Source organism: Ochotona princeps, chromosome 17, assembly GCF_030435755.1.
Source record: "Ochotona princeps isolate mOchPri1 chromosome 17, mOchPri1.hap1, whole genome shotgun sequence".
In the NCBI taxonomy this organism is placed as follows: domain Eukaryota; kingdom Metazoa; phylum Chordata; class Mammalia; order Lagomorpha; family Ochotonidae; genus Ochotona; species Ochotona princeps.
The window spans coordinates 11611438-11637460 of NC_080848.1; the positions used below are offsets into that span (position 1 = coordinate 11611438).

At 47.4% G+C, this 26023-nt stretch overlaps 2 protein-coding genes across 4 annotated transcripts in view; one reads left to right on the forward strand and one right to left on the reverse strand.

Annotated features, from left to right (window-relative positions):
• The window catches only part of DDX42 (DEAD-box helicase 42), a 34821-nt gene extending 24878 nt beyond the window's left edge, over window positions 1-9943 (reverse strand). Inside the window, exon 1 of one of the 2 annotated variants that reach the window (XM_058675299.1) lies at window positions 9922-9943. The gene's annotated coding sequence lies outside the window, so the exon portion shown is untranslated. Of the gene's footprint in view, window positions 1-9416; window positions 9615-9921 lie in introns of those variants that run through there. The other variant, XM_058675297.1, reaches the window with a different exon arrangement.
• Window positions 9944-10079: 136 nt separating this feature from the next.
• CCDC47 (coiled-coil domain containing 47) lies at window positions 10080-25817 on the forward strand. Of its 2 annotated transcripts, none has more exons than XM_004597253.3 (13): window positions 10080-10291; window positions 12335-12615; window positions 13298-13405; window positions 14520-14694; window positions 16325-16446; window positions 16687-16752; window positions 18868-18969; window positions 19150-19260; window positions 19927-20012; window positions 21713-21771; window positions 22200-22309; window positions 22501-22668; window positions 25680-25817. In XM_004597253.3, exons 2-13 carry the CDS (start codon window positions 12352-12354, stop codon window positions 25758-25760), a joined length of 1452 nt encoding a protein of 483 aa, XP_004597310.1. In that variant the 5' UTR covers window positions 10080-10291; window positions 12335-12351; the 3' UTR covers window positions 25761-25817. The 2 variants fall into 2 exon arrangements, with proteins under 2 accessions (XP_004597310.1, XP_058531287.1); XM_058675304.1 differs by having other exon boundaries at window positions 12347-12615; window positions 25680-25811.
• Window positions 25818-26023: the final 206 nt, after the last annotated feature.

A 26023-nucleotide genomic window follows, 5' to 3' on the forward strand; every position in this document is an offset into this window, starting at 1 on the left:
GTGGGAGACCCGGAAGAAGTTCCGGGTTCCCAGCTTCGGTTCGGCGCAGCTCCGGCCCTTGCGGCTCACTTAGGGAGTGAATCATCGGACAGAAGATCTACCTCTCTGTCTCTCCTCCTCTCTGTATATCTGACTTTGTAATAAAAATAAATAAATCTTAAGAAAAAAAAAAAAAGATTGATACCATTAACAAAGATGGAAACCTGAAATAAGGACCAGACTTAAAAAAGTAGGTTCAAGGTGAGATGAGCTCAGTGTTTATAGCAGAACTAAGGAGAGATGCCAGGTAGACTCTGAAATTCGAGGGAAACTGATCTAGGGTAGAGCTGTAGGTTTGGCAGGATATAAGGAGTCTGCATTTGTGCCACGTAGATAAGCTAGCAGAGAGGACAGATGGCCAAAGAGGGGCAAGTCAGACCTTATGGTATGTCAGTATTAGAACTCATAGGAGAAAAGAAGCTCCCACTATCAGTCACACCATCTTTCCCACCACCCCAGCAAACTCACCTCTGTCTCAAAAAACACTTCTCAAACCAATGCCAGAGAAGAGGAATACACCAACTGGTTTCAGAGCAAGCATTTACCATGTGGCTTCCTTCACCAGGGGAAGCTCCACTAGACACACACACACACACACTCAACATGACAACAAATAAAAAAAAGAAACAGCACAATTTTTAAAACAGGCAAACTATTTGAGATTTCTTCAAAGATAATTCAGAAGGCTGAATGAAATTAATCATTAGGGAAATACCAATCACAGACACAATGATGTCACCCTTACATTCATTAAGATGGCAGGCGCACACACATCAGAAAATAAGTACTGGCAGGTGCGTAGAAACCAGAATCAACATACACTGCTGGTAGAAATACGTAATGTTTCAGATGTGGAAAACTGTATCATACTTGTAAAAATGGATAAACAATATGGGGTTCAAGCAGAACACCCTACACTTGGCCTTCAGAAAGGAATGACAGCCTGCTACACATCACAATACAGATGAGAATGCCGAGGACCCCGTGCTAAGTGAGCCGGTTAGAGGACAAGTACTCCAGAGTCTACCACAGGAGGTACTTAGAGTAGTCACACTTGGGGACAGAGTGCAAGGGCCGGGGAGAGAAGAAAGGGTTCTGTTTACTGAGCCTCAAGCTGGAGTTCTGTGACCTCCTGCCCTCAGACCTCACTACGGGCACTCCTCCATGCCCCAGCTCCCAGGCACAGCCCACAAAGCCCCACTGGTGCCACAGCACTCAATCACAATCTGGAGGACAAGAGCCAAACCAAGGAGCATGTGCCACAGCAAGCAGTCTCCAGGCCTCCGCCAGCCGACTGTGTCACACACTACACCGGCATAATACACATCAAGTCTTATGTGCAGGAAAAAACCAGCCAGACAGCAGAAAGCCAAGTTTTGGGGCTGTCTCTCCCTCCTTCCTTTCAGAAAGCACTCCATCTCCCAGCCCTCTCCAGGAGGACTTTCCCTTTGCCCCTTCTTTCCACATTTTTCTAGGTCACACTGCAAATAAAATTTCTTTGCAACTGAAAACAAGTTTTGGATTGAAGCCAGCACAATGTCTTGACTGGCTAATCCTCCCCCTCAAACACCGGGATCCTAAATGGATGCAATTTCATGTCCCAGCTACTCCACTTCCCATCCAGCTCCCTGCTTGCGGTCTGGTAAAGCAGTACAGGATAGCCCAGACTTGGGACCCTGCATCATGTGGGAAACCCGGAAGAAGCCTTGACTCCTGGCTTAGGACTGGCCCAGCTTTGGCTGTAGCAGCCATTTGGGGAGTGAACCAGCAGATGAAGAGATCCTTCCATTTCTCTTTTACTCTGTAACTCTGCAATTCCGATAAAAACAAATGAACTGGGTCCTGCGCAGTGGCCTAGCAGCTGAAGTCCTCGCCTCAAACACGCCAGGATCCCATATGGGTGCCGATTCTAATCCCAGATGCCCCACTTCCCATCCAGATCCCTGCTTCTGGACTGGGAAAGCAGTTGAGGACAGCCCAAAGCTTTGGGACCCTGCACCCGTGTAGAGCTCCTGGCTCCTGGCTTCAGATTGGCTCAGCTCCAGCCACTTGCGGCTGTTTGGGGAATAAATCAGTAGACAGATCTTACTCTCTGTCTCTGCTCCTTTCTGTATATGTGCCTATGCAATAAAAATATATAAATCTAAAACAACAACAAATGAATCCTAAAAAAAAAGAAAGTAAGTTTTGGGCAAATACAGATCTGCTAATGTACAAGATGTCACAGGAAATGGAGCTGCAGATATAAAAATGAGGATGACAACTATCTCTTTGGATCTGATAAAGAAAAAGAAGGGCCTACATAGTATAAATCTAACAAAACAAAAACCCTGCACTTGTTTCCAAGTCCTCCATTTTACCAGATGTGAACCTTTGGGAAGATGAGACCGGGAAATAGCAAAGGAGTGAATCAACTATTGGAGCTAACCTAGTTCCAGTTAAGGATGGAATTTTAAAACTCCAGGCAGAGATGATAAAGTTAACAAGATAGGACCATGTGCAGTCCACGTTCGTGGCTGTTTTCAACAAGACCTAAAATCCATGTTACACTGAATTACCTAAATTAAAACTTGAAAAATTAAAAAAAAAAGGGGGGGGTTGGGGTGGGAGCTCAGGATCAGAGCCATGGCAAAACAGGCTAACCTTCTGCCTTCAGCACCAGCATCCCACACGAGTACCAGCTCAAGTCCTGCTGCTCCGCTCCCATCCACCTCCCTGCCTGTAGTGGGGGGAACAGTGCAGGACGGCCCAAAGCCTTGTGTGCTGGCATCGTCACGGGAGACCTGGGGGCTCCGGGCTCCTGGCTTTGGTTCAGCTTGTTTTGGCTCCGGCATTACAGCCATTTGGGTGGTGAACCAAAGGATGCAAGATCTTTCTTTGTGTCTCTTTTTCCTGTAACTTTACCTTTCAAGTAAAAATAAAATAAATCTTTAAAGAAAAAACAAACAAGAGTTCAAAGGCTGACCGGTGGTGATGGCAGGAAAACAATGTAGTCCCAACACCACCAAGCTGTACACATACAAACGGCTGACAGAGGGCACTACAGCGATGCCTGCAGCCCATATGCAATCTGGTGCCTGCCCCAGCTGCTCCCCCTCCGGCCCAGCTCTCTGTTTATAGTCTGGGAGAACAGTGGAAGGTGCTCCAAGTCCTTGGGACCCTGCACCCATGTGGGAGAACTGCAAGAAGCTCCTGGCTCCCAGGATGGGATCAGCTCAGCTTTGGCCAATGTAGCAATTTGAGGAGTAAACTTGTAAATGAAACATTTCTGTCTCTCCCTTTCTCTTTGAAAATCTACCTTTCAAATAAAAATAAACCTTGAAAAAAAGGTAACATTTTCACATATATTTTATCAATTGAAAACTAGGGCCCCGCCTAATAGCTTAGCAGCTAAAGTCCTCACCTTGAACGCACCAGAATCCTATATGGGCACTGGTTCTAATTCTGGCAGCCCCAATTCCCATCCAGCTCCCTGCCTGTGACATGGGAAAGCAGTCGAGGACGGCCCAAAAGCCTTGGGACTCTGTACCTGCGTGGGAGACCTGGAGGAGGCTCCGGGCTTTGGATAGGCTCAGCTCTGGCCGTTGCGGCCGCTTGGGGAATAAACCATCGGACGGAAGATTTTCTTCTCTGTCTCTCCTCTTTGCATATCTGCTTTTCCAACAAAAATAAATATATCTTGGGCTCGGCGGCGTGGCCTGGTGGCTAAGGTCCTCGCCTTGATCCCATGTGGCTGCTGGTTCTAGTCCCGGCAGCTCCACTTCCTCTCTGTCTCTCCTCCTCTCAGTATATCTGACTTTGTAATAAAAATAAAATAAACCTTTAAATAAAATAAATAAATACATCTTTAAAAATAATAAATAAATTGAAAGCTAAAGATTTGGCGCCTGGTGCATTAGCCTAGGTTAAAGTCCTCACCTTGCAACCACCAGGATCCCATATGGACGCTGGTTCTATTCCTACTGCCCCCACTTCCCATCCAGCTCCCTGCTTGTGGCCTGGGAAAGCAGTCGAGGATGGCCCAAAGCCTTGGGACTCTGCACCCGCAGGGGAGACATGGAAGAAGCTCCTGGCTCCTGGCTTCGGAACAGTTCCTCTCCGCCACTGTGGCCACTTGATGAGTGAACAGGCAGATGGAAAATCTTTCTGTCTCCTTCTCTCTGTAAATCTGACTTTCCAACAAAAACTTAAAAATCCTCACAGAAAAAAGACCCTAAGGATTTAGAATGGCATTTGGACATCTATTTTTAGACTGTCGTACAATTTGTGAGGAAGCTGAAAGTGACTAGGCCTACTCTAAAATACAAATATATCTGTGAAAGTCCAGCATTTTTTTTCTTTTAAAAGATTCCTTTTAAATCCTAGCTTCCTGCTTACGCACACCCTGAGAAGCAGGTAATGACTTGGGACTTGGGTCCCTGCCATGCATCTGGAGACTCCGGTTAAGTTGTAGACACTGGCCCTGGCCAGGCCCAGCCCCAGCCACTGTGACATTAAGGGAGTGAACCAGCAAGCAAAGATCTCTCTGCCTTGGAAATAATTTTTTTAAAAAATCTAATTTGAGGGCCTGGTGTAGTAGGTAGTGGCTGACGTCCTCACACTGCATGGCCCCGGGATCCCATATGGGCACCAGCTCGTGTCCCGGCAGTCCCACTTCCCATCCAGCTCCCTGCTTGTGGCCTGGGAAAGTAGTCGAGGACAGCCCAAAGCCTTGGGACCCTGCACCCGCGTGGGAGACTCACAAGAGACTCCTGGCTTCAAATCGGCTCAGTGGCCATTGCAGCAACTTGGGGAATGAACCAGCGGATAGAACATCTCTCTCTCTGTATATCTGCTTTTCCAATTAAAAAAAAAAAAAAGTTAAAAATGAATCATAAAAAAAGGTGCCTGATTTACTGGAAAAACAGTGGTGATATACCTTCCAGAGGCAGCATTATAGGCAGCAAAGCTTCCATAATCTACAAGATGTGATACTATATAGTAAAGTATAAAACAAATAAGAGTGTGAAAGACAATAAAATAAGAAATCAATCTCCACTTCCTTCAGCACAGTAGTAGTCCAGCCTGGCAACTGCAATGGGGCATACCTGATGCCAGGTTCAGCTCCTGACTCCAGCTGCCTGCTACCACAGATCTGAGGAAGCAAGGGTGCCCCAGGCCCTGGCACCCACACGCACGCTCTAGTGTCCCTGCGTCCCAGCTGTGGCCCAGCCAGCCTGGCCTGTTGCAGGGCATCTGCAAAGTGAACCAGTGGCAGCGCTCTCTGTCTCTAAGAGAAACTTCAATAATACACTGTGTCACAGCAAAGAGAGAAGACAGGCAGATGTTCAGGAAAAACCCTCTTTTACCAGAACCTGGGCCCCCACTTCTGGTTCTGTCCCTCTCTTCCATCTGGTGGCCCTGCACTGTAACTCAGGTGGGCTGGAATGAGACTCTGCACCCTGCCATCAACAGTTCCACCCTTTGTGTTCCCCAGGCATTTCCTGCAGGCACCCAATCTCCCAAGAAAACCAGGTCCTCTAGTGAATATTCTGCCTGCTCCATGGATGCTCTCATGGCCTCCCTCACTGCAGCTGCTGAAGTCCCGTTTGGCAAAGCCTACCCTGAATACAACAATGACAGGAGCAGGATTTACCCAGACAAGTAGTATCAACCTGCCTCAAGCCTGCCTTCTGGCCTTAAAACACTGGATGCTTCAGCATTTCTCGTTTTTTTAAGATTTATTTTTATTGGAAAGTTAGATATACAGAGAGGAGGGGAGACACAGAAAGATCTTCTGTCTACTGATTCACTCCTCAAGTGGCTGCAATGGCCAGAAATACACCCATTCAGAGCCAGGAGCCTCTTGCAAGCCTCCCACGCGGGTGCAGGGTCCCAAGGCTTTGGGCCGTCTTCGACTGCTTTCCCAGGCCACAAGCAGGGAGCTGGATGGGAAGTGGGGCTGCCAGGATTAGAACTGGCGCATATACTGGACCCCGGCGTGTGCATGGTGAGGACTTTAGCTGCTAGGCTACAGTGCCGGGTCCAGCACTTCTGCTCCTGCGTGATTCCTCCAGCTCCAGGGCTTTGAGAAAACTGTCCAATGTTTGTTTTTTATTTGTTTTTAAAACTCTTACAGCATGTTTTCCCGAGTAAGTACTTATTAGTCATGTTTGTTCAATGTAAAGGAGACTCAAGGAGATGCAGAATTTGGCTGAGCAGAAAAATTCGAGATGGCATCAAACCCTGCTTGGTGCAGCTTTGGCACTCAAATGCCTAACGGAAGAATGAAGCAGTACAGACTAGCTATGCTCAAAACTAGTTTTGCCACTAACTTAACTTGAGCTCCAAGTAAACTTTGGCTTTCCTGAACCTCATCTGTAAAATGGTGAGATTATCTCCCTAACTAAAACAGGAGAGGAGGAAACTGTTTCCGCGCAACAACCCACTTAACAAAGCTCGGCCCAGGGTAGGGATGGAATGCTTCCTACAGTTACACGTAGCAGTACTTCTGCAGGAACTAGCTCCTTCTGCAGCTCTTTCAGCTCAAGGATCTCACTCTGACGTGCCACAAGCACTGACCATGCAACAGACTACTACAGCTTCACAAGTGAGGGTAAGCTTCATTTTTAATTTAAAAAAAATTCTTGCTTATTTACTTCAAAGGCAGTTGGTGAGGGCTAGAGAGACAGAAAGGTCTTATGTCCACTGGTTCACTCTCCAATGCCTGCAAACGGCCGCCGCTGGGCCAGCCTGGCTTGGCTCTTGCAGGCCGACATAGCAACAGAGGCCTAAGCACTTGAGCCATCTTCCACAGCTCTGCCAGGCACATTAACAAAGAGCTGGATCCGAATGGCGCCCATATGAGATGTGTGCACCACAGGCAGCAGCTTTTTGTTACACCACAGCACAGGCCCCAGGGTTAACCCCTTACAAGAGTTCAAACCCAGATGAAGCATGGGAACATGCAAGCTAAGAGCAGATGTGCCCAGTGGGCGTCCCGCCCCTGGCTAAGCAGCCTACCTCCCTGGTAGGCACACCTGCACTCATGTTTGGCTTTAGTTCCTGGCTTGGGCTTCCTGCTAACAGAGACCCTGAGAGGCAGCAGTGACTGGGTTCCTGCCCCCCGACAGCAGAGACCTGAATTGGGTTCACACTGTCTGACTTTCGTCCAGTCCAGCCCTACCTGGCTTTTGTAGGCATTGCAGAGTGAACCAGCAGATGAGCGCTTGCTTCTCTGTCTCCTTAATTACCAAAAGAAGAAAAAGAACACCAGCAGACTAAAAACAACCCATTATCTTACAAGCCATACCACTACTTGCATCTGTGGACCTGGGAGAAGACAATGACAGCTGACTACCAACTGCTCTACCTAATAATGAAAACATTACTGCCTTGGTGGAGGCAGGGTAAACCTCTGCCTTCAGCGCCAGCATTCCCCAGGGGTGCCACTTGGAGTCCTAGCTTTTCCACTTCAGTTCCAGCTCCCAGCTCACGGCCTGGGAAACCAGTAGAGGACGTCTCAGTTCCAGCCACTGTGGCCATTTGGGTAGTGAACCAGTGGATGGAAGATTGTCTCTGCTCTCTTCCTCTCTGTAAATCTGCCTTTCACAGAAAAATAAAGAAACCTTTAAACAAAACAAAAAAATTATTCTTGGGTCTGGCGCAATAGTCTAGTGGCTAAATCCTTGCTTTGCAACCACCAGGATCCCATATGGGCACCGGTTCATGCCCCAGCTGCTCTGCTTCCCATCCAGCTCCCTGCTTGTGGCCTGGGCGAGCAGCAGAGGACACCCAAGGCCTTGAGACCCTGCACCCAGATGGGAGACATGGAAGAAGCACCTGGCTTCTGGCTTCGGATAGGCTCAGCTTCGGCCGCTGCGGCCCCTAGGGGAATGAAACAGCAGACGGAAGATCTGTCTCTGTAACTCTGATTTTTCAATAAAAAAATCTTTAAAAAAAATTATTCTTGAAAAAAAATGATATGCTTTCTGTCAGTGCTTTAATAACCTGCATTAAAACTCAGGAATCACATCACACTCTTTTATGGCCAAATATAAGTAATTGCTGAGTTACGGTCATTTTTAGACGCATATCTATCCCCTGTTATCTTAAACAAACAGAGTTGGTGCTATAACTATCAATGTGATAAAATACAAACTTAAAGAACTCTAGCACTCTGCTAAAACTATTACACTGTAAGCCAGACCTTATCACTCGCCGCTCAAAATTCTAAGAAGGCTTTAGTCTCTGGTGGGGTTAAGGCCACACCCTCCCTGAGCCTCTAAGGTGGGCCTGTCCAGTCACCCTCTCCTCCTGCTCTCCTCTCTCTACCAAGCCAGCCCGGTCCCCCACGGACATCCAGGCCTCACCCCCCTCCTTACCTCCCTGCAGGCCAGCGGCTTATAAAATCAGCCCGCTCATCCAGCCAGCTGTCCCACTGCACCCCTCACCTAAGGACCTGGCGCCAAAATGCATCTCCTCGGGGCACGTGGAACACCTAGGACACAGCAGGCGCTGACGGAAATCGTCCTGGCAGGAACTACGAATTAGGACTGCCTAACATTCCTTGGAGGTGCCACAAGATTTTTCTTCCCACGGCTTAAGGCCTGAAAACGACTTTGTGTACTGCTCACTTTCTTTGTGCCTGGACTGGGCGTGGCTCTGAAAAGTTTGAAGAGAATTAACACCTAGCAGGAGTTCCTGAGGGAGTAAGTGTGTGTGTGTGCATGTGTGTGTGTGTGTGTGTAGATTTGGAGGAGGGGGGAAGAACACAGAGCTGAAAACATTATTTACAAAAAGACCCGGAGAAGCCACAGGAAGCTGAAGGACAATCTTCAAGAGGAGGGGACCAAGGAGGGCGAGAGGGAGGCAGCGACCTCCCCAACCCGATGCGTCCGAGGGTTTCCCTGACATGCGTGCGGAACCGGACGCGTGCGCTTGCTGGATCTACTCTCAGGTAGTCTCCACATCTAATCCCACAGAAGGCCACAAAGCCCCGTGGGTGACCGTGGTCACGCTCACCAGCAACGCCTCCCGATCGCCCACTCTGCCTTTCACAGTCCTCTCCCGGGACGCCTCGGGGACTGACAGCTTGCTGCGGGGAGGCCGGCTCCCCGCACGTTCCTCCCCGCTCTCCCAGCAGGCGCCACCTCCGGAAAGCCGCCAACCGGGCCTCGCCGAAGAGCGTGGGAGGGAGCTGCAGATCCCACGCTCCCGTCCAGGGCCTCCGCCCGCACTCCCACTCCCTCCCGGCCGCCCGCACGCCCGCCGCCCGAGGAGCCGCCGACTCTTTTGTTAAGCGAGGCCGCGGTTCCTGGTGCCTCGCTAGGCCCCGCGGTGGCCTCCACTGCCCCCGAGGGCCAGCAGCCGCGCGTCCCGACCCCGCTCGCACCAACCTGGCTGCTGCGGCTGCAGCGGCAGCTGGTACTACCGCCGGCGCTCAGAGAATCCCCCCGACCGAAGTACGCGCGGGCCGGACTCGGTCCTGCCGCGCTCCTCCCTCTCCGCCCCCTTCGCCGCCGCCGCCGCCGCCTCTCGGCCCGTTGCTGACGGGGGAGGGGAGCAGAGGGAAGCGCACTCCAGACATGCGCAGTGGACGGAGTGAGGCCCGAAGGGCGGGGCCTCGGACCGCGGTCCCCGGAAGGCGCCCGGCTCCGCACCGTAAAGCTCCAGAACGGCCTATCGAAGTCTCCTAACACTGACAGGAAACTGCTGCTAGGTCAACAGTGCCTATGGCTTGCCTAGAAAGTGTGTGTGGAAACGAAAGGCAACAGCAGCGACACACAGAGCCGCCCCCCCAAAAAAAAAATCCCAAGTGAAAAGAGAATTCACCGGAAACGACATAGCGGCAATATTTTTCCTCCACGGCTGTGACCACGTGGTCCCGTACAGCATGGCCACCTTTTACTTCCGGAGCACCGGTTCAGGGCGCTGTCACTGAACCCTAGTGGAGAGGGCTGGGATCGGCGTCCAGAGTTCCGGCCCCAGGGGCGGGGATTATGTAATTTTACCCAGCAGTCCCTCTTCACTGGAGCTCGCACTGCCCCGAAGCTGCGTCCCGCCCCGACGAGCAGCGCGCAGGCGCGCACGAGCCGCACGCCTTGTGCGTAACGGACGGCTGAGTGTGCGTCAAGAGCGGCGCGGCGTGACTGAGCCTGCTCGTCCCGCTGGCGGCCGTGCTACGGTGGGGACGGCGACTGCTCCGGGAGGCCGGCGGGTGCGGACGTGGCAGCCGCGGGGCTGCCGGGCCCGGGTGTAGCCTCGGAAGCAGGTGGGTGGTGAGCTGTGGCGCCTGGCTAGGTGGGGCCGGGGCGAGCGGAGAGTGGCCGGTGGACACCGGCATTCCACCTCGCGCCGCCTGACGTCTCCCGTCTTTTTACGTTTTAAAAACAACCTGCTGAAATAGTCACCCTTCTGTGGACGCATGGGAAGGGGAGGAGAGGGGACAGGGGTCGTTTTTTAGGAAGTCTTGGGGCTCGTTCCTGCAGAGCGGTGAGCAAAGGCCGCTGAAGGGCGTAGGGAGAGCGCGACGGGGAGATCGGGAGGTGGACGTTAGGACAGATTGATTGCCCGTGCTGGAAACGAGCGAGTGCTTGGACAGACTCTGACTTCCCCGAATGTCAGTGTGTTTTTATTCAACGCGGGTAACGACACACACAGAGGCTTGTCCACCCAGTTCCTAGAGATGTCACATTTGGGCCGCCGTCAGAAAGGCCTGATCTGAAATTGCAACACGGGAGTGACTGCTCCGCTTTGGCGACGGCCCTTTGGTCTCCAAGCCCACTTGCAGCAGCAGGTGAGCAGCCCGACTTGTTGGCGCTTGTGCCGTGCTTGGCTTCCCGGAGCCTGTGCGTTCTGAGAAAGGAGCTGACAGGTGCAGCGGAGACCCAGAAGGGCGAAGGCTGCGAGGCCAGATAACCCTGATGGAGCCTTTGTGAGCTGATCATGCTAAGAAACTGAGCTTGTCTGTCGGTCTGTTCATCCCGCCGACTGCACTCATGTTAACTTTGTTGCCTCGCTCTGAAAAAGCTTAAGACTAGGATCTAAAGAGGAAAAGAACTTTATGTATTTGAAATGCAGAATGAGAGCGAGAGAGGAAGAGGGTCTTCCATCCAGCGCTCTCCGAATGGCCACAACAGCCGGGTGTGGGCCGGGAGGGAGTACCATCCCTGCGTCCTGGAGGGCAGCTGTCCAGGCTCTTGGGCCATCCTCTGCTCCCTTCAGCACCCAGATAAGGATTGCCAGCACAGCAGGTGGCATCTTATCCCATGTGTCACAGCACAGGCCCTCTCCTGTTTTGTCCTTTCTCTGGCAAGGATAGCTTTTGATCCGGTTATCCAGAAGTTTTCCTGGTGTTTTTGATTTCCAATCACGTTACATTTTTATTTATTTATTTATATGTATTTTTATATATTTATATATATATATTTAACTAGCTGTCAAATGAGTTTTCTATTTCACTCCTGCCACTGTCAGTTAAATGCTATTTTATCTGCATGTCTTAGCCATTTCTTGGGTCACCTGCCTCAAAATACCAGGAGAGGAGCTTCTTCCAGGTCTCCCACGTGGGTCAGTGTCCTAAGGCTATATGCTGTCCCAGGCCACAAGCAGGGACCTGGAAGGGAAGTGGAGCAGAACAGGACACAAACTGGCACCCAAATGGGACTCTGGCGCTTACAGGTAGAAGATTAGCCAATTGAGCCATCACACTAGACCCTCCAGCTTACATGCTGAAGTGAAAGTCAGATGAGATCACAGCTCTGTTGGCTAGCGATCACACTGCTTTGCAAATGTTGGCCTCATTTTCCTTATCAGTGCAATGGGGGTTGTTATTGCTGCTTTCCTCAGAAGGCTGTTGGCAAGAGAAAACAAGCCATTTTTTTGGTGCGTTAACTTGGCTGCTGTCTGTGGAGCATTTAGAACCGTGGCCAGCACTCTGTTTTCTGTGTTTGCCCTTATGGTGACCATGACCACACAAAGGTGACCTTAAGGATGGGTAGCATCTTACTCCAAAAGGTACCAAAGATCCTTTATGAATATTCATCCTTAGTGAATATTGTGTTCACAGAATTGTAGAGAACGTGCCCTAAGGAAAATAAGTAAAATGTTCAAGATTTTTTCGGGTAGCTAATGACAGAATCTAGACTGGATCCCAAGCCTTTGGTCCCCACTTTGCTTTTTGTTTGCTTCCATATAATGTTATCTGAACTGAATAAGAGAAAAGTAGGAGAATTTTTTTTTTTAATTCTGCAGGTTGATCACTGTACATGGTAACTCCATTTTAGAGTCGGTTTTCATTTTTTCTCTTTTGAAGCTTATTTCTGAGGTGCAATGAAAGCCTTCCGTGCTTTTTGTGTTGTCCTTCTGGTGTTTGCGAGCGTCTCTGAAGCCAAGTTTGACGACTTTGAGGACGAGGATGACATAGTGGAGTATGACGATAACGACTTTGCTGAATTCGAGGATGTGCTGGAGGACTCGGTCACCGACTCTCCTCAGCGCGTGGTGACGACCGAGGACGACGAAGACGAGACGACAGTGGAGCTGGAAGGGCAGGATGAAAACCAAGAAGGAGACTTTGAAGATGCAGACACTCAGGTGAGGTTGCTTTGGATTGATGCCCTGGGGGAACTGAAGGATGGGAAGATCTGTAACTGGCACGCTTCCGAAATGTCTAAAGTAAGACGCAGGTCTAGAGAGACCTCTCTGGAACCTTCACTTCTGTTCAGTGGATAGAGCAAGTCTTCCGGACCTGTTGTAGCATGTGCCTGCCTTTTACACCTGATGAACTGATTTTCTCTCAGCTGGGAGTGGATCTAGAGAGTGGATGCCACGTGTGGGTGAGAATTTTGTCATTCAGAAGTCTGGACTCAAAAGTATGGAAATCATCACTTTTGGTGGTGTTTAAATTAATGACAGAAACTGCCTGTATTTAAGGGCTACAATGCGGTGTGTTGAAATGCACACACCATATAAAATGATCACCACCACCAAGCTGCGTAGAGAATCGCCACCTCAGACGGCTGCCTCTCGTGTACCTCTGAGCAGAGATCACTTGTCCAGTACATTATTCACTGAGGTCGCCAGGCTGCGTATTGTATCTCAAGACCTTATTTATCTTACACTTGAAAGTGCGTGCCCTTTGGTCATCTTACTATCCCTGTGTTCTGTGCTTGCTGCTTACGTCTTAACGTTTTCCTCTGTAAGTGTAGCCCGCCAGGCAAGACAGAACTGCTTGTGACATTTGTAGAAGAAAACAGCTTGTGCTTCATCTTTGTAGGAGGGAGATACCGAGAGCGAACCATATGATGATGAAGAATTCGAAGGTTACGAAGACAAGCCAGATACTACTTCTAGCAAAAACAAAGACCCAATAACAATTGTTGATGTAGGTATACAGAATTATGAGTTCCCAACTAATCCACAAAATATCTTGGTGACATTAATCTCAAGAATGTAATTGGTGATATAGCATGGCTGGTAATGTAACAGTGGGATCTGGGAAAGGGCTTGACATTCTTCTGATAAAAACCCAAACCTAGAGGGCCGGCAGCGTGGCCTAGCGGCTAAAGTCCTCGCCTTGAATGCGCCGGGATCCCATATGGGCGCCGGTTCTAATCCCGGCAGCTCCACTTCCCATCCAGCTCCCTGCTTGTGGCCTGGGAAAGCAGTCGATGACGGCCCAATGCTTTGGGACCCTGCACCCGCGTGGGAGCCCTGGAAGAGGTTCCTGGTCCCGGCATCGGATCGGCGCATCACAGGCCGTTGCGCTCACTTGGGGAGTGAATCATTGGATGGAAGATCTTCCTCTCCGTCTCTCCTCCTCTCTGTATATCTGACTTTGTAATAAAGATAAAAATAAATCTTTAAAAAAATATAAAAAAATTAAAAACCCAAACCTAGAGAAGCAAAGTTTTTTTCAAAGATCTATTTTTATTGCAAAGTTAGATATACAGAAAGGGCCAGAACTGCGCCCATCTGAAGCCAGGAGCCCAGAGCCTCTTCTGGGTCTCCCACACGGGTGCAGGGTCCCAAGGCTTTGGGCCATCTTCGATTGCTTTCCCAGGCCACAAGCAGGGAGCTGGATGGGAAGTGGGGGCCGTCGGAATTAGAACTGGTGCCCATATGGGATCCCGGTGCATTCCGGGTGAGGACTTTAGCTGCTAAGCTACCGCGCTGGATCCAACCCCCTCTTTTTATTGTAGGTATGTTTTGTCTATGAAGGAATTAAACAAGAGGATGTACACTGAATTTATTTTGGGCTAGCACTCAAAATCATGGTTAGTACAGTTTCTCAGCCTTTCCTCCCAACTGATCATCTTTATATTTTCTTAGGTAGTTTTTATAAAGTTGAGCTAGGAAACCAAAACGGGCGTAATTTTCCAAGTTTTACCGTGTTCTGGAACAGTCACGTAAGGTACCACTTGTCTGTCGGTTTTCCCGTTCTCCATGCTGTGAGTCCCACTCCGTTCGCAGCCAATAGCCATGCTTTGCTCCTTCAGGTTCCTGCGCACCTCCAGAACAGCTGGGAGAGTTATTACCTGGAGATTTTGATGGTGACTGGTCTGCTTGCCTATATCATGAACTACATCATTGGAAAGAATAAAAATAGTCGCCTGGCTCAGGCCTGGTTTAACACTCACAGAGAGCTTTTGGAGAGCAACTTTACCTTAGTGGGTAAGTTAGGTCATTGCAGATCGGCTGTCTGCTTGAAAACAATCTGGTAAGAACAGTTCATAACCCACAGTGTCCACCTCTAACTGCTCTCATCTGCTGCCGAAAAGATGTGCTGCTTTTTCTCCCAGGGATCCCTATTTGTTGGTTTTATATAGTGACTTGTATTATTCATCTTTTATTAATTTATTACCAAACAGCTGTGATTGAATTAGCATACACAGTGCTTTCGGGGCAGCTTGACAAAATTTTGACTGAAACCAAGACATTTTGACGTCTTGGATCAGCTGATAAATGGTTTTGGTCATCTTTTAGAAATTGAGAATTCCTCAAAGTTCTCTCGGGTTCCAGGCCCTTTAGTTTTGGAGCCGCCGGTGAGGTGAATTGAGGCGCTTTGAGGAATGTGTCTCATTGTGCAGCAGAGGGAGGCTGCGTTCTGCTCTCCTGGGGGTTTGGGGCTTGCCTGGGGATCATGGGTCCCCTGCTCTGCTCCTTAGCAAACTAATGGTCATTGCCCAGCTGCTTTGCAGGCTTTCTCCTTTGTAACAATACTTTAGTTGAAGATAGTTTCTCTTTTCCTTAATGGAATTGAAGAGCAGAAAAGTTAAAACTTGTCTGAGCTGTTAAATTGCATTCAGGATGCTTGGGAGCTGTCTGCTTGGAAGTCCCAGCTTTCTCCACGGTTTGTTACTTCAGAGGGCTTTCTTACTAGGAAATTGGAAACAGAGATGCCCCCTGCAGCCCCTGCTAACCCCCTTGTGATTTTCAGTCGTGTATCAGGCTCTTGGTGGGACTGAACAATTTCTTACACTTGATGAATTAAGTGAATAGGAAAATTACTGAAATTTGAACTTTTTGTTAATCTAAAATAAAAGTTGGCAGTATCATCCTGTTAAGTCTCCATTATCGTTTTGATGTTAGAAAAAAAGATGTGATTAAAGTTGACTTATAGGGCCCGGCGGCATGGCCTAGCGGCTAAAGTCCTCGCCTTGAAAGCCCCGGGATCCCATATGGGCGCCGGTTCTAATCCCGGCGGCTCCACTGCCCATCCAGCTCCCTGCTTGTGGCCTGGGAAAGCAGGAGAGGACGGCCCAAGGCTTTGGGACCCTGCACCCGCGTGGGAGACCCGGAAGAGGTTCCTGGTCCCGGCATCGGATTGGCGCGTACCGGCCCGTTGCGGCTTGCTTGGGGAGTGAAACATCGGATGGAAGATCTTCCTCTCTGTCTCTCCTCCTCTCTGTATATCCGGCTTTCCAATAATAATAAAATCTTTAAAAAAAAAAAAAAGTTGACTTATAGGAGACCCAGTAAGGGAATGTTGAGTAGCTTATACTAGTGGTACTTCCTGTTCACTGCATGAGAGCTTACACCGATTTTGTTTCTTTTTGCACCAACTCAAAGATTTATACTCCAACCTGGTCGTCATCAGCGTGAAAGGGACATGGAAGTAATGCCAAAGTTGGTCTTTTTTTAAATTTTTGGACAACAGAATTGTGAAAAATAAAAACAGTAGTGCCTGTTTCTTTTCATCTTTGTCCTAAAGCTGTATCATTCTGGGATCAGGATGAGAAGGGGGGTGGCAGCTCAGGCCCCAGCATTTTTAGTGATGCCCATTCATTGCTTTCACTGCTAGGGGACGATGGGACGAACAAAGAGGCCACCAGCACGGGGAGGCTGACCCAGGAGAATGAGCACGTGTACAACCTGTGGTGTTCCGGCCGGGTGTGCTGCGAGGGCATGCTGATCCAGCTGCGGGTGAGGACAGTCGGGCTTCCCAGAATGCCTTCCGCTTGGGATCCCTAATCCTCCAAATTCAGTGTCTTACCTGCTCATGTCTGACCTGAAATGAGCCCCAAAAGCTCTGTTTCTCCTAACTGACACAGGTGCTTTAAAATAGATGTTAGAGTATTTCATGTTCCCTCCAAGGCGACTTGTTTATAGTAAATGGAAAGTGTAATTGCGTTAACTCCCTTTTCTCTTTTTTTTTTTTTTTAGTTCCTCAAGAGACAAGACTTACTGAACGTCCTGGCCCGGATGATGAGGCCCATGAGTGATCAAGTGGTATGTACCTTCCTGTTGGTTTTCTCTGTACAAACTGCTTTTTTTTTTTTTTTTAACATTTATTTATGTTTTTATTGGAAAGATTTACAGAGAGAAAGATCTTCTATCCACTGGTTCACTCCCCAAGTGACCACAGTGGCCAGAGCTGAACCAATCCAAAGCCAGCAGCCAGGAGTTTCTTCCGGGTCTCCCATGTGAATCCAGGCTCCCAAGGCTTTGGGCTGTCCTTGACTGCTTTTCCCGGCCACAAGCAGGGAGCTGGATGGGAAGTGGAGCAGTAGGACACAAACTAGTGCCCATTGGGATCCCGGCTACTACGCTAGGCCCACAAACAATTCTTAGAGTTTGCTCTGCTAGATCATGTTTGGACTTTCTGGCAGCTTGTTTCCTATCCCAAACAATGATCCTCTTGTGTTTAGACAGGTTTTATTAGCCAGATTTTAACGAAAAATATTTGGGGCCGCATTTAGCCTACCAGTGACAATGTGTGTGCCCCACATCTGAGGATTTGATTTTGATGCCCAGCTTGGTCTCCTGACTTGTTTCTGCCAGAGGCCCTGGGAGGCAGCAGTGAAGGCTCAAGTATTTGGGTTCCTGTTATGCGAATAATTCAGTTCTTCCCCCCCCGCATGGGAGAACTGAATTGCTTTCATAGCTCCAGCTTTGTCCCAGCTCTGGCCATTGTAGGCATTGGGAAAAAAAATCAGCATATGGGAACTGTCATTCTCCTTTTTCAAATATAAAATACCTTGGGGCCAGTGTCATGGCTCAACAAACTAATCTTCTACCTGCAAGCACCAGCATCCCATATGGTTACCAGTTCTCATCCCGTCTGCTCCACTTCCCGTCCAGCTCTGCTTATTGCTTGGGAAAGCAGTAGAGGATGGTCCAAGTCCTTGGTACCCTGCACCTATGTAGAATTCCGGAAGAAGCTCCTGGCTGCTAGCTTCACACTGGCTCAGTTTTGGCCATTGCAGCCATTCTGAGAATGAACCAACAGATGGAAGATCATTTTCTCTCTCCCTTCTGTCTGTAAATCTGCCTTTCCAGTAAAAGTAAGTAGATCTTAGGAAAAAAATTCTTGAGGGGGACTATTAGGAAGGAAGCTTCCGCTAACATTATTCAACATAAAAGTTTGTGGGCCATTTTCCCCATTAAGCGGGCCTTTCGGCAACACCCAGTTGATTACAGACTTTGTGCCACACAACACCACAGTAACCTCAAGGGGATACATTATATGTAAAAAGGATTTATTTATCGTATTTTATTTTTTATAGTGTTTACATAGTTGATTAGTCTGGGGGGGTAAAGGTTAGGGGAAAGTGGGTGATACCATTATTTCCACATTTCCTTTTTCTTTTTCTTTTTTTTTTTTTTTAAGATTTATTTACTTTTATTACAAAGTCAGATATACAGAGAGGAGGAGAGATAGAGAGGAAGATCTTCTGTCTGATGATTCACTTCCCCAAGTGAGTGCAAAGGCTGGTGCTGTGCCGATCTGGAGCCAGGAGCCAGGAATGTCCTGCAGGTCTCCCACATGGGTGCAGGGTCCCAAAGCTTTGGGCCGTCCTCGACTGCTTTCCCAAGCCACAGGCAGGGAGCTGGATGGGAAGTGGGGCATCTGGGAATAGAACTGGTGCCCATATGGGATCCCGGCGCGGGCAAGGCAAGGACTTTAGCCACTAGGCCACGCTGCCGGGCCCCACATTTTCTTTTTCTTCTTCCTGTATCTGGAGGAAGGGGGGAGATAAGAGGAGAAGCCACACTGACCCTCCCAACCGCCTCAGTACCTGGGAATGGGAAACGGCCACCCAATGGAGGATGGCCACAGTGACCTAGGCTGAGCCAGGAACCTGGAACTCAATCCAGGTGTCCCACATAGATGTCAGGGGCCCAAGTACCTGGGCCATCATCTGCTGTCTTCCAGACACGTTAGCAGTGAGCTAGATTCACGTAGAACAGCCAGGACTGGACTGACACCAGCATCCCTGGAGTGCCGGCGTCTCTGCAGCACCATTACAGGCCCAAGGGGGGCTCCTAAGGGCCATTCAGAAATCTTCCTGTCACAGAAACTAATAAGTGAGTTTTGTTTTTTCTTTCTTTCTTTTTTTAAAGCAAATAAAAGTAACCATGAATGATGAAGACATGGATACCTATGTGTTTGCTGTTGGCACACGGAAAGCTTTGGTACGACTACAGAAGGAGATGCAGGATCTGGTATGTGTGACAGTTTCAACTCAAACATATGTAGAAACAGTGCCTCTTCACTGTGTCGATGTTCAGCTTTACAGGCTGGGATGGTTAACCATATCACAGTGTGAAGTGAGTCAGAATGTAACTTTCTCGGGAAGAACAAAGTATGTGCCTAATGAAATGTTCCAATTATTTCTCTTCCAGAGTGAGTTTTGTAGTGATAAACCTAAGTCTGGAGCCAAGTATGGACTGCCTGATTCTTTGGCCATCTTGTCAGAGATGGGAGAAGTTACAGAGGGCATGATGGACACAAAGGTACCTGGCTAGCCTGCATCCATTTCCTGGCCCTTGGCCCTTACAGCAACACTGCACAAGTCTCCTTTTTATGGCAGTGCACTGTTATGTACGCCTTTCGCACACAAATACTAAAACACCGTCTTTAAGCAATAGATTGACTTGTCAGAGAAGCACAGTTTGATCAGTTAAGACGCGCCCCCTAGATCAAGAGAAGATTGTTTCTGATGCTGCCAAAGACTGAGGTTTTCGGGAAAGGAGTAATTCTTTTCATTACATCACGCACTGCACAATTTGGACCTTCAGTGAGTTGAGGGAGATGTGGAGAGAGCTGTTTGTCTCCATCGGCTGTGTAATGGTAACGACACATCTCAGTATCAGGAAAGTGCAGGATTGCTCAAGAGACAGTTCTCAGCTCAGGGGGACATGTCATGAAGAATTCCCCTGCAGTCATCTTAGCATTTTATCTTTGTACTTTCATTCTTGTTTAGAATATTATTTTGAGACATATTTTCTGGTCAATAGGAATTTAGTCATAGGTGTGACCAAGAAGGGCATTAATTTCATTTTGAATCTTTATTTAAATTTATTAAAAGTTTTCATGATGTGCAGAAATAGAGCATGGAGGATGAATATTATGAAAACAGGGAAACGCATGAAACTTTAAAAATAATTTTTTTTTTCCAGATGGTTCATTTCCTTACACATTATGCTGACAAGATTGAATCCGTTCATTTTTCAGACCAGTTCTCTGGTCCAAAAATTATGCAAGAGTAAGTATGAGATAAAACTATTCAAATTAATTTTCCTAGCTGGCTTTTTGTGTTCAAACATGTAATTCTCCTTCCCAGATGGGGGTGGGAGGTTGCTGAGGGACGTGTGAGTTTTCCTCTGTTTTGACTGTGAATATCATGAATGGTCACTGAAAACACAAGAGGCGCAGACTGAGCCCCCCTTCCCCTCATCCGCAGAGCAGGTTAAGGCTGGTGCTGTGAAACACGCAAGTGCTAGTCCCTGTTTCCTTTGCAGATTAGGTTCTTTTATTACTTTATTTGCTATTAATTGGTTTGCCGTGTTTTATTTCAAATCTGTTATATAATTTTTTTAATGCTTCTTTGTGATCTTTTTCATCTATTTTTGTTGTATTTGAAAGGGAGTAAGACAGACAGTTGAAGCAAGATCTTCCATCTACTAATTTACTCTCCAAATGCAACTGCCTGCACCAGTCAGGACTGGACTAGGTCAAAGCCAGGAGCCAGGAGGTCCATTTGGGTCTCCCAGGTGATGGCAGGGATCTAAGCACTGGAGCCGTCTCCTGCTGCCTCCCAGTGTCTGGAGGAGCATGACGCTAGAGCCAGTCACTGAACTCAGGCACTCCGACATGGGGTGCAGGCATCACCGTCCCCTGGCTTTGCTTTAATTGAAGAGAGCGTGATTACTTAGTTTATCCTTGGGACAGAATTTGTTTGAACTAAATTTTAATTAAAGATTACCTTCTCATGGACTGTAGAGCTGAGATTCAGAGTCAGTCTAGGGGCAAGCATTTGGTGCGGTGGCTAAGGCTCTGCCTGCGCTGGCTGCATCCTGTATCATAGCACATGAGGTAAGGCCCAACGCCTCTCGTCACTCCAGCTTCCTGGCGAAGCACACTGCAGGAAGCAGAGCTCAGTAACTCGAATGGTTGGGTCCCTGCGACCCATGTGGAAGACCTGAAGAATGTTCTCAAAGTCCTGGTTTTGGCCTGGCCCTGGGCCCGACTGTTGTGAATATTTAAGTGATGAACTAGGAGATAGAAGGTCTGTCTTACTGTCCCTCTCCTTTTCTTTCTAAAAGCCAGTCTGGATCTTAGTTGTGTGTCAAGATGACTCCGCCTGTGTCCCTCTGCCTGGGTATAGCATTGCATCTTTCTTGCCTTGCTAAACCCGATAGCACCAGAGGAGAATCATAGCATTTCTAGAGCCTTTTGTGTTACAGGAAGGGCAACTGCTGGTCAGAGAATACACAGGCAATCTTCAGCGACAGGACCAAGTTACATATGTCATAGTAGATTACCTCTAAGTTTGTTCTGAGTCTGAAGTCAAAGATCAGCTGTTTTATAAGAGTTGGAAATGAAACAAAGTTCTATCAAAATAAGCAAAAAGTATTATTAATTATGAGCCTCATTTTAAAATTTAGGGTCATTTCTGGCCAACCAGGTGAAATGGAATATGCCTCACCTGCAGGGGACAGCATGGGAAACGTTCGACAACAGGGTAAAGATCACTTAGGAAAGCACCCATCTGTCTGACAGAGAAGGGGACCAGAAAGGCCGTGTGCTTCCTTTGGCCTCAGATCAGATGTGTCTTGGGGATGCCAAGACTGTAGCATCCTGGTTATGTGAAGGTGTTTGTTCATCTGAGAGAATTCTGTGGTTTGTGTGCATGGAAGCTGTCTTTCTTGTGTCCCTTCTTACTAGCCTCCTCTCTTATGACAGGGAAGGTCAGCCGTTGAAACTTCCTGACACCAAGAGGACACTACTGTTTACATTTAACGGTAAGTGTCCTCTGTGGCCCATTGCTGTTAGTTTAAGATTTATTTACATATTTATTTGAAAGGCAGAAAGAGGCAGTCTTTCATTTGCTGGTTCCCTCTCCAAATAGTCGTAACATGTCTTCCCCATCTCCATGTAGCAGGGGCCAACCTATGTAAGCCACCTTCCTCGGTTTTTCCACATGCATTAATTGGAAGCTTGATGGACAGCAAAGCAGAGGGGTCTCAAATGGGTGGTATGATGTGGGATGCTGCTGTCATCGGTGGCAGGTGAACCTGCTGGACAAGAATGCAAGCTCCCTTAAATTTCTATTTTCTGCTGCATTTTAACTACCTAAGAAACTTGTAAAAAAAAATTTTCGTTAACAAACAAACTACAGTTGAGTGACATAGAAGTATTAACTCAGTAGGAAAATGGCTTTGTTTTCCAGTGCCTGGCTCAGGTAACACTTACCCAAAGGATATGGAGGCTTTGCTGCCCCTGATGAACATGGTGATTTATTCTATTGACAAAGCCAAAAAGTTCCGACTCAACAGAGAAGTAAGCCCCAAAGCCGTAATTATAAATTGGTACCTTTTATTGGTTGGTTGGATTTTTTGCCTTGTGGGAGGCGGGCTGTCAGTGATCAGTGATCGAATATTTGAGTATCTTCTGAAAGCATACTAAATGGGAATTTGCGTCTGTTGGATAAAAATGGATTTCTCATGGAAAACTCTGTGTCTTGGGGAAAGGGCAAACAAAAAGCCGATAAGAACCGTGCCCGAGTGGAGGAGAACTTCTTGAAGCTGACTCACGTGCAGAGACAGGAAGCAGCACAGTCTCGGCGGGAAGAGAAGAAGAGAGCTGAGAAGGAGCGAATCATGAACGAGGAAGACCCCGAGAAACAGCGCAGGCTAGAGGTGAGGCCAAAGCCCCTGCCTCTGGGGAAAGCTGAAACCTAGCAGGATGCCCGTTTGTGCCATGTTGGTGGCTAAGGTAATTCTGTAGCAGCATTTATAGGTGAAAACTGTGGCACTTTCTCAGCATTTAGGACATTTTTGCTAGTTGATGGCACTACAGAGATTATTATTACAAGCCTTTCTATGTGGAGTTTGAACCTAGGAGATGATCTGACTTAACCTGTGCCCCCAGTACAGTCTGATTTTGAAAGTTCCCTTTCATCTTTCAAGCCACATTTCTTAGATATTAGGAATTTTGGTAGTACCAGCACATATACGTTATGATCTGATGGATAAGCCTGATAGATGGAATCTAAAATTTTGTTATAGAAGCAACAAAGTATTTTGCTGCTGTTTTTTTCTTTTTTGCATAGCTATATATATATATATATATATTTTTTTTTTTTTTTTTTTTTTTTTTAATTGGAAAGGCGGATATACAGAGAGTAGGAGAGATGGAGAGGAAGATGTCCCATCTGTTGATTGACTCCCCAAGCGGCTGCAAGGGCTGGAGCTGAGCCTATCCAAAGCCTGCAACCAGGAGTTTCTTCCAGGTCTCCCACACGGGTGCAGGGTCCCAAGGCTTTAGGCTGTCCTCGACTTCTTTCCCAGGCCACAGGCAGGGAAATGGATGGGAAGTGGGGTGCCAAGATTAGAACCCATATGGGATCCCGACACATTCAAGGCAAGGACTTTAGCTGCTATGCTATCACACCAAGCCCAGCATAACTATAATCTTAAACTCAGGAACATTTTAGGCTTTAGTTATGTTCCAAACTTCAGCATGTTTTGATATTTTTATGAACTAAGATTCCATAATCCAGCTCTAAAAACATTTTTGTTTTTAAAGATCTGGGTATCTGGGGCCCAGCAGCGTGGCTTAGTGGCTAAGGTCCTAACTTTGCATGTGCCAGGATCCTGTATGGGTGCTGATTCATATCCCAGCTGCTCCACTTCCCATCCAGCTTCTTGCTTGTGGTGGGAGAAAGCACTTGAGGATGGCCCAAAGCCTTGGGACCATGCACCCGCATGGGAGACCTGGAAGAATCTCCTGGCTTCTGGCTTTGGATCAGCTTAGGTCTGCTCGTTGCAGCCGCTTGAGGAGTGAACCAGAGGACAGAGATCTTTCTCCGTCTCTTCTCTCTGTAAATCTAACTTTCCAGTAAAAATAAATAAATCTTAAAAAAAAAAAAAAAGATCTAGATATCTGGACAGTGGTTCAATTTGCTAATCGTCCACCTACAGTAAGTGCCAGAATCTTATATCAGTGCTAGTTTGTGTCCTGGCTGCTCTACTTCCCATCCAGCTTCCTGCTTGTTGCCTGGGAAAACAGAGGAGGATGGCCCAAGTGCTTGGAGACCCAGAAGAAATCCGGGCTCCTGGCCAAGCTAAAGCCGGATCCAGGAGCCCCGTCCAGGTCTCTGGTGTGAGTGACAGGACCCTAGTCCTTGGGCTTTTCCCTGCTGCCTCCCAAGACGTGCATTAGCCAGGAGCTGGAATAACAGTGGAGCCAGGACTCCAACTGAGGCACTCTCACATCGAATGCAGATGTCCCTGGTAACTGTGGTGTTTAGCCACTGCACTAAATGCATACCCCAGTTGTAAAATTTTAATCTATCTTGTTAATATTGGTTAAAAAAACAAAAAGAAGAAGAAAACGGGATCCGTATTGTGGCACAGCTGGTTAATGCACCACTTGCAACATGGGAGTCCCATATACAAGTACACATTCAAGTCCCTGCTGCTCTGCTTCCAATCCCTCCCCTGCTGATGTGGCTGGGAAAGTAGCAGATAATGTCCCAAGTACTTGGGCCACTGCCACCCAAGTGTGAGAGACCTGGATGGAGTTCTAGGTCCTGCATTTTCATATTTTTACATTTTTAAATTATCAACAGTGAGCATTTTTTATGTGGAGTGCCATACGTAAATATATTCCTTGAATATGTTAACATAAATATATGTCTTAAATATGTTAACTATATTTCTCAGCTATAGCCCTATGTTCTGTGTAGTTTTACTCAAAGCATATAATATGGAGAGTCAATATGAATATTGATGAAGTAATGACTGGGGAGGTGGGAAGATGACATTGGAACATTGACTATTTCATATAGCTGTCCCAGAATAAGATAGCTTGATGAAAGGTGTCCTCTGGTGTTTGCTTGCTACTGAGCCCTCACAGAAGGCAGCAGCACTACCAGAGTAGGAGAATCCAAACTCAGAATCAAACAGTTCCATAACAATTGCCTAAAAATGTGACATTTGTGATTGTAGTTAAAGTATAAGCATTAAGTGTATGTGACCACTAACGACCAACAGTGAAGTCCTAATTTGACCTGGCCTCTAAGGCTTTCTTCAATACAGGTAATAATGGCCTGAAGCTTCTTCGTCTTGGATTCATAGCCTCCTGACTGCGAAGTATAAATTCACAGTTGAAAACTATGAATTGAAGTATTGTGTTCAGATATACTGTCTGTGCCAGAAAGAGATTTACGATAAATAACAGGATTCCTTCCAGTTAATTAATTTTTATTTGAAAGACAGAGTGACAGACAGAAAGAACTCTTCCATCTGCTGATTTACTCCCCAAATGCTTACAACTGCCAGGGCTGGGACAGCCTAAGCCGGAAGCCAGGAATTCCACCTGTGCTTTGACATAGGAGGCAGGATCCCACGTGTTTGTGTCATCGTCTGGTGCTTCACGGTCATATCAGCAAGAAGCTGAACCAGAAATGAAGTAGCTAAAACTCAATTTCTATTTCCTTTTGCCTCATTACTAGCATCTACTAGCATAATTAATAATCATTGCATCTACTAGCATAATTAATAGTGGTTACTTTTATAAGTATCTTCTAGAGTGTTATTTATGGTGTTAATTCTTAACACAGGCACTTCTCTGGCTTTGATTTGTTAGATGTACACCTAAAACTTAGTTTAGATTCTCTTTTCTCCCCTCCCCCCGACATCTCTAGGAAGCCGCCTTGAGGCGTGAGCAAAAGAAACTGGAGAAGAAGCAGATGAAGATGAAGCAAATCAAAGTGAAAGCCATGTAGAGATGAGTCCTGTGCCGTGTGGAAGCTCTGGCTTGCTGGGAGACAGAGATGCCAGTCAGTGAACTCACCTTGCCGTGCAGCTGTTCCCAGCAGCTGGAAATCCTGACTTCATCACGCTTCAGGCTTAGAGATTTACTGAGGTGGTAGAGTCATCAAAAGGGCTGTTTCAATAATTTCCTTTCAGATAATCAAATTGTTTTGATTATTTTATAAAAGGAATAACATTTGAAATCTGTGGTTCTAAATGTTTTTAAAATTGTAAC

What these genes read in the sequence shown, in the direction of transcription:
- CCDC47 (XM_004597253.3), top strand. Translation starts at nt 12,352, where the DNA reads ATGAAAGCCTTCCGTGCTTTTTGTGTTGTCCTTCTGGTGTTTGCGAGC. An exon ending in ACTACTGTTTACATTTAACG is followed by an intron (nt 21,772 to 22,199) that starts GTAAGTGTCCTC and finishes TTTGTTTTCCAG; the next exon opens with TGCCTGGCTCAGGTAACACT. An exon ending in AGTTCCGACTCAACAGAGAA is followed by an intron (nt 22,310 to 22,500) that starts GTAAGCCCCAAA and finishes TCTTGGGGAAAG; the next exon opens with GGCAAACAAAAAGCCGATAA.